Source organism: Lucilia cuprina, chromosome 3, assembly GCF_022045245.1.
Source record: "Lucilia cuprina isolate Lc7/37 chromosome 3, ASM2204524v1, whole genome shotgun sequence".
NCBI lineage: Eukaryota > Metazoa > Arthropoda > Insecta > Diptera > Calliphoridae > Lucilia > Lucilia cuprina.
Genome location: NC_060951.1, coordinates 31,469,562 through 31,477,889, shown reverse-complemented (window position 1 = coordinate 31,477,889; position 8,328 = coordinate 31,469,562). Strand labels below are relative to the sequence as shown.

The following is an 8,328-nucleotide window of genomic DNA, read 5'->3' as shown; positions in this document are numbered from 1 at the left end:
TAGACTAGCCTAACGACTACTCTATAGACTAGCCTAACGACTACTCTATAGACTAGCCTAACGACTACTCTATAGACTAGCCTAACGACTACTCTATAGACTAGCCTATCGACTACTCTATAGACTAGCCTATCTACTACTCTATAGACTAGCCTATCAACTACTCTATAGACTAGCCTATCGACTACTCTAAAGACTAGCCTATAGTCTACTGTAAAGACTAGCCTATCGACTACTCTATAGACTATCCTATCGACTACTCTATAGACCAGCCTAACGACTACTCTATAGACTGGCCTAACGACTACTCTAGAGACTTCTTTATAGATCAGACTATCGACTACTCTATAGATCAGACTATCGACTACTCTATAGACCAGCCTATTGACTACTCTATAGACTAGTCTATGGTATTTCGACTAATGTGTAGAATAGTCTTTCCACTATTAACTACTCAATAGAGTAGTCTTTCGACTTGTAGCTAAAATAGTCTTTTGACTATTCTATATACTAGTCTTTCGACTATTCTGTAGACCAGTCTATCAACTACTTTATAGACTATTCTGTCTATCGACTTCTCTAACAACTATTCAACTAACTATCAACTACTCTACTTTACTTTAGTAATTCCCTTTAATAACAAATCCAATTTTTGGTAGCAACTATTTTTTAAACATCTATTAAGTCAATTAACACATGTTTTACAACTAAACACAATTTGCTCAATCACATAAAACTATCTATGATAAAATAAATAAGAACTAAATAGAATTAAACAAAAAAAAAAAAAATAAATAACTTGAAGGAAACTATTCAAGTTCAATAAAAACTTGACCACAATATAAATGAACAAATTTTGTTTCTCCATAAAGTTTCTTTGCTACTTTTATTTATTTCTTTTTCTTATTGCACAACTACTAAACTTCAATTTGAAACTTTTTGGTTATGGGAAAACATGTTCGAACATAATGTCTAATGGGTAATTGAAGGCCATACCACATTATTGGTTTCTTTATTAGGTTGCCATAGGAAGACGAGAAGAAAGATGGAAGGCAACTTAATGTTAATGAATAAAAGGATTTTTTCGTTTGTGAAAATAAATTGAAGTACGTACTTGGTTGTGTCGAAAAAAATACGTACTTAAAAACCACATTACTAATTGTAAGGAATAAAAAGAGATAAAAAGCTAATATGTGTATGAGATCTTACAACATGTAATATTTATTTGTAATACTAGTACTATAAATGATTGAAAACGTTTGATCTGTGGTTTTATATCAAATTAAAGCAGAAAAAATTAATTGTATCTGACCAAATCGGTGTAAACACAGGATTCGTGTACTTTTAATTAACATTTTGTTTCTTCTAAAAATAAAAAAGAATTATGTATTAATAAAACATCTTAATCCATTCAGTTTATGAATTAAATATTCATTAATAATGACCTTTTATGTAAACATTTCTTTACACAATTATCTTGCTTTTACTTTAGACTTGTTTTAAATATTTTACCCAAATTTTAAAGTTTCCTTTAAAAATAAATTTCTTTAAACAAATTTCAAAGAATGATTTATAAAATTACAATTTAAATTTATTAAATATCCACTTATATAAATATTTATGTATAAATTACTTGAGCAAACAAACAAATACACACACACACAAACAAAAACAAATAACTTACTACAGTTAATCCAAAAACTAAAACTATATTTAAATTATGGCCATAGAATTTCATTATCCTGGTGTTGGCCCTCCAACCCCCAAAAAATAAAAAGAAAATCATAAAAAAGCTCACACATACTTTGTAACTACATATTTGTAACTATTAGAGTAGGGATGATAAGTGTAAGGATATGAGTGTGTATTTAAGGATGTCTCATAAAATAACAATAAACTGTTATAAAATGGATTTCCATTTAAGGCTCTTGTTTTAAACGTTTATTGTTTTTATTAAGTGTCGCATGATATGGAGAATGAAATACAAAACAAAAATAACAAAAAAAAAAACCCTCATAAACACTTCAAGTGGCAACATGACATATTAAAGATGATGATGATCATAATAAGGATAATGATGTTATTAATGCGAGGGAGGTAAGTTTAAAATGCGTAGCGGTTGGCTGGACATTATCTATAGACCAAGTTTTAGTTAAATCTGTCGACTATATTGCAGGCAATAGTCCAGACTATAGCATAGTCTATAGTCTAGTCCATAGTCTAGTCCACAGTCTAGTCTATAGTCTAGTCTATAGTGTAGTCTACAGTCTAGACTATAGACTAGACTATAGACTAGTCTTTAGTCTAGTCTATAGTCTAGTCTATAGTCTAGTCTATAGTCTAGTCTATAGTCTAGTCTATAGTCTAGTCTAAAGTCTAATCTATAGTCTAGTCTATAGTCTAGTCTATAGTCTAGTCTATAGTCTAGTCTATAGTCTAGTCTATAGTCTAGTCTATAGTCTAGTCTATAGTCTAGTCTATAGTCTAGTCTATAGTCTAGTCTATAGTCTAGTCTATGGTCTAGTCTATAGTCTAGTCTATAGTCCAGCCTATAGTCTTGTCTATATTCTAGTCTATAGTCTACTCTATAGTCTAGTCTATAGGTTAGTCTACAGTCTATTCTATAGGCTAGTCTATAGTCTAGTATATAGTCTATATTCTTGAATTCCACATTCTAGCCTGAAGTCTAGTATATATCCCAATCTGTAGTGTAGCCTGTATTTCTCTCTGTTAGATATTTTTCTCATCTGGTCACCTCATCCAAAACTGTTTATGTAGATATTTTGAAAAACTACTTCCCAGACATTTAGTTTAAACACGTAAGAGGTGTGAGAATGATTTTGTGAATGATTCTTCTTGTGCTTTTTTTCGATTTTCTTCTTTATTTTATGGGTGCTCTTTGGCTTACACTTGTCAATTTGTGGCTTTTGTTAAAATATTTTCATGTCATTCATTGCTGCAGTCACTTAGTCCCCCTCCTTTTATTAAGTATTTCTGTTACTGCTGGTGGTAGATGTTCATTTGTGTGAACTCTCAACTTTGTTATTGTGTTATAGGTCGGTTGGGTATTCCATTTCAAATAGTCATACATTTAGTTTAGCTAACTTTTTTATTCGAAATGAATACAAAAGTTTTTTATCTTCTTTTATTTTCACTCCATTTTACAATTTTTTGGTATTTGAAACGTTTAGCCATAATTATAGATAATTGGCATTTAATTGAACTGTCATAAAATTTGACATTTTAAAGGAAAACGGAAATACTAATACATACATATTTATAATAAATAAAGGAAGAAAATGTTTTGTGTTTGATGACGAGGACAATGATAATGATATCATTGTATAAAAATTGATTTTTGGCAAAAGCAATTACATTTTATAAATTAGGTAATAAAATGTTAAAAAAGATTTTTCATTATACAAATAAATTAAATTGATTTAATTTAAGGCAAATTAAAGTCTGTAATAAGTAGAGGGTCTTTTAGTAAAAGATCAAACAATAGAATATTATTACTTTACTAAAAAAAGTATTTATGTTGCAAATGTTTTTTCTATTTAGCTGTCTATCCCAAGTGCAATCAATATTCATTAATTATTCTCAATTAGAAGCAACAAAGACAACAATAGCGTCGCTTCTTAAAATATGATTAAAAGCTTAATATAAAGCAATAACTTAAAACATCCTAAAATATATTCTAAAGAAAATGTTTTAAATTTTTACACTGATATATGTTGAATTATATATTTTTAGCAAAAGTTCATTTAAAAAGTTTATTGTTTCTTGTTTTTAAAACTTGAAATATATAACTGAAACATTGAAATATATAACTGAAACAAAAAAAAAACTCTAACTGGTTCTTGTATTAACTCAACTTGGCAGCACTGATTTGTGGTTGCTGAACATACTAATTGTAAAAAAAAATCTTACAACCAGCAGCTTTCGTATATAATATGACGTTTGAATTTCACCACATTAATATAATTAGATTAAAAAATCGAATATACTGAAAACATATCAGTTCAATGGAAGATCAAATTTTATATAAAAAACTCTGATAAACAATAATCAAAATTTGTGATCACTATCTATTTAAAACCAATTTTATAAAAAAAAATTTGTTACGCCCTCACAAAAGTCTATAATCTAGTCTATAGTCTGGTCTATAGTCTAGTCTAGTCTAGTCTATAGTCTAGTCTTTAGTCTAGTCTATAGTCTAGTCTATAGTCTAGTCTATAGTCTAGTCTATAGTCTAGTCTATAGTCTAGTCTATAGTCTAGTCTAAAGTCTAGTCTATAGTCTAGTCTATAGTCTAGTCTATAGTCTAGTCTATAGTCTAGTCTATAGTCTAGTCTATAGTCTAGTCTATAGCCTATAGTTTAGTCTATAGTCTAGTCTATAGTTTAGTCTATAGTCTAGTCTATAGTCTAGTCTATAGTCTAGATCTATAGCCTAGTCTATAGCCTAGTCTATAATCTAGTCTATAGTCTGGTCTATAGTCTAGTCTATATTCTAGTCTATAGTCTAGTCTATAGTCTAGTATATAGTCTAGTATATAGTCTAGCCTATAGTCTAGTCTGTAGTCTAGTCTATAGTCTGGTCTATAGTCTAGTCTATAGTCTAGTCTATAGTCTAGTCTATAGTCTATTCTACAGTCTAGTCTATAGTCTAGTCTATAGTCTAGTATATAGTCTAGTCTATAGTTTATTCTATAGTCTAGTCTATAGTCTAGTCTATAGTCTGGTGTTTAGTCTAGTCTATAGTCTAGTATATAAATTCGTCTTTAATTTAATTTATAGTCTACTTTATACACTACACTCAAGCCTACAGACTTATCTATAGTCTAGTCTACAGACTAATCTATAGTTTAGTATATATTCTATTCTAGTCTGTCGATAGCGTAATCTATGGTGTTGTCTTTGGCCAATTTGTTTTAGTCTATGGACAAGTCTGATACGTTGTCTGTCTAGTTATCTTTTTTAATCACCAAAACAATACCGATATGGCATCTCTATATTATTCTGAGGTGTATTTCTCAAAACAGCTGTTTTTTGTTTACAATTAAACCTGATGATAAGCGAGCACAGTTTTGCAGATTCATTTACAACCATTTACAAGAGAAATAAATAAAAACGAGAAATCAGGTGAAAAAATAAAATAAATTGTAAAATTCCTTTAACAACTAATGTCAATAACGCTGGACGTAAATGCATTCCTCAATAAAGATGTCTGTACAACAGGATGTGAAGATATTATCATGGAAAAAGAAATGGAAACAAATATATTTGATGAAATTGAGCATTTATTAAAATTTAATAAGGTGGGTTAAACTATATTTGAAATTAATGTTGTTGTTTTATAGTATAGCTGCATTACAGAATTTGGAATTTGAAAATCAACATAAAAAAGATGTGCAAGAAGTAGAAAGTCGGCAGGAAGAAGAGCCGCGCAAAAAGAAAATAGAGGAGCCGAAAAGTAAAGATGCCATTAATTTGGATTTCCTCAATTCAACCTCTGATGATTTCTTACTAACCTCCGATAGTCAAAGTTTGTTAGGGGAGGATACTTTGTTATTTACGGTAGAGCAGGATCGTTTGCAACCGGTATCCTCAAGATTTATGGTGCCCGGCATTTACAAACGCATAGAGGGTGTGGCCTCCAGTGAAAACAAGACCGAGGTAAAGAAATCGAACGTTTTTATAAGTGAATTAGAGAGGCGCGGACGGATTGTGACACAAAAAGATTTTGAACGTTTGTATATGCAAACGGAGGAAAATGAAAATCCACCTATAAGAAGAGTTATATTACTGCAGCCAATGGAAAGTGATGATGAGGAGTTGACACCAGAATGCTCAGAGGAAGTGGAAAATCATGTTGTACAGAAGGAAAATGCGATTAAGGACAAAATACCCAAAGAATGGGATGCATTAAATCGTTTGGCTTATGACATTTTAAAATTAACAAATCGTGATCATATTGTCATAGATCGCAAGAAAAACGAAATAGTTAGAACTCAATTTAATACCCACCAAAAGACCATCTATAGATTTTTATCACCAGAAATTTTGGGTTTAAAAGCCCCAACAGAAGGGGAAGCTAATGTCATTGACGTAGAAGAAGAAAATAAATTTCAAATGAATCAAAAATTGGTTAATAAACTAGGAAGGCCGCGTAAACGATTACAGGAGGTTAAAGCGGTGAAAAAATCCAACAAAATAAGTAAAAAACAAGAAACCCAAAATCCATCTTCAATAGACAATAAACCAATTACAAAAATAAATACCCGCACCAGATCAGGACGTTTAGTAAAGACTCTTAATAGCCCGCAAGATCAAACGAATCTAATACTGCCACCTCCCTCACCACAAGAAAACATAACAAACTTATTAAATGAACTAAAAGACTCTGACTATCAGTGCAGTAAATTGAAAACTGCACCAGCTCCTAAAGATGAATCAGTCCCACCATTGGAATCCTCTACAGAAGCCCAACAATCACCCAAGAGAAAAATACCACCAGAGGCCATCTGTCCTACTTGTAAGAAAATCTTTTTGGGCAAAAGATTACAAAGACATTTTGCCCAACATCCAGAACACATGCAAATAGCCAACAATACCACAACTCCAGCTCAAACTACAAATAGCTCCGAATTTACTCAACCTGTAGAAGAAATGTCACTCTTTCGTTTCTTGATCTCAAAACTACAAAAATCCCAAACACTCAATGAAGACCAAAAGGCTGATCTTTTTCTCAATGAACTAAACGATCTGGTGGAACAATTGCAACTAAGAAGTTCTCGTTTAATACGCAACACATCAGGTTTACATTTTGTTAATCAGCGCTGCTCCAAACTCTTGGGCATACCGGAAGGACAATATGCTTTAGATTTAACAGCTATAGAAGCACCACTCGATCCAGAACTTACCAATCAGTATGATAACTCACACTCTCAGACGCATCATCTCTCACAACCCACTAACATTAGCACTCGCAGCCTGGACTATACCAATCTCTCCATAACACTCGACGATACTCTTACCGATGAGGCAGCTCAAAAATTAAATTTATCCGCTGGCGGCAAACTGCTGCCACCTTCAGAGGAGAGTCTCCTGAGGGCAGTAGACGATTTGGTACAAACTGATATAAATAAAATCCATGCGTCTTCCATGCTTCAACAGCAACCTATACCCAGTACCAGCTGCCTGTCAGCCTCTTCAAATAACACTTCTGTGGTAGCCAAACTCTTGCCTCCCCACATCGATCATGCCAGTGATAATGCTGTCGAGGCGGTGCATATGAAAGAGACAACAACAACAACGGTTAATGCCTCGGAAACGCCTTTATTGGATTTATCGGTAGACTTTTTTCAATTTAACAACTAAATTATCAAGATCATGTTGCTGAATTTTAACAAACATAAAAAAGTTAAATTTTTGTACAGTTTATAAATTAAGTATTACGTAGAAAGTTTAATAAATGCCGAAAGTTGTAATAATGCTTTTAATAACAAATTAAGCTGAACTAAAAAGAGTTTTAATATGCTGAATTTATGAATATTTGTGTAAATTAACTTTTCTTTCCAAAACATGATGTAAACAATTTATCTGAAATTTTTAATATCTAATTTGTATTCGCATAAATCTATTCTAAATATTTCGAAATTCAAAAACTCATACGAAATTCTTTAACAAAAAGCCAGTGTAAAGAAAAAAACAAAACAAAAAGCCAGTGCAAAATTATTTTATTATTATTAAATAGATATTTTTATTTTCTATGTCTGCAACAATAACAATTCATCAATCCCTTGAGAAAAAATAAACTTCACAACATCAGATAAACATTTCACGCAATAAAGTGATTTCTTGATGAATTACTTAGTGACAGATAGATGGATACCTTTCTGTCAAAACATAAGCTAAAGGTCAAAAATGTCTTAAGCATTAACACATCGTGAGCGATTCGTTTAATAGATACGGGAAACTTACATTGTTTTAATGAATTTAATCCCAGCAAAATAGTAAGGCAAAAGAAGTAGAATTTGCATCACAAATAACATACGTGATGTAGTTACAATTTTGGTGAAAAACCTATGAATTTTCCAACATTTGAGGGATGTTGTTTAATTTTAACAACATTGAATTACATCAAATCTTAACTTTTAAAGCAGTAATAATCCGATAGATAGATAGATAGATAGATAGATAGATAGATAGATAGATAGATAGATAGATAGATAGATAGATAGATAGATAGATAGGTAGATAGGTAGGTAGGTAGATAGATAGATAGATAGATAGATAGATAGATAGATAGATAGATAGAAAGATA

General features: G+C 31.2%; 1 protein-coding gene across 1 annotated transcript; it reads left to right on the top strand.

Annotated features, from left to right (window-relative positions):
• The first annotated feature begins 5,092 nt into the window (after nt 1-5,092).
• LOC111685984 lies at nt 5,093-7,669 on the top strand. The gene is made up of 2 exons (XM_023448270.2): nt 5,093-5,320; nt 5,379-7,669. Exons 1-2 carry the CDS (start codon nt 5,186-5,188, stop codon nt 7,380-7,382), a joined length of 2,139 nt encoding a protein of 712 aa, XP_023304038.2. The 5' UTR covers nt 5,093-5,185; the 3' UTR covers nt 7,383-7,669.
• The last annotated feature ends 659 nt before the right edge of the window (nt 7,670-8,328 follow it).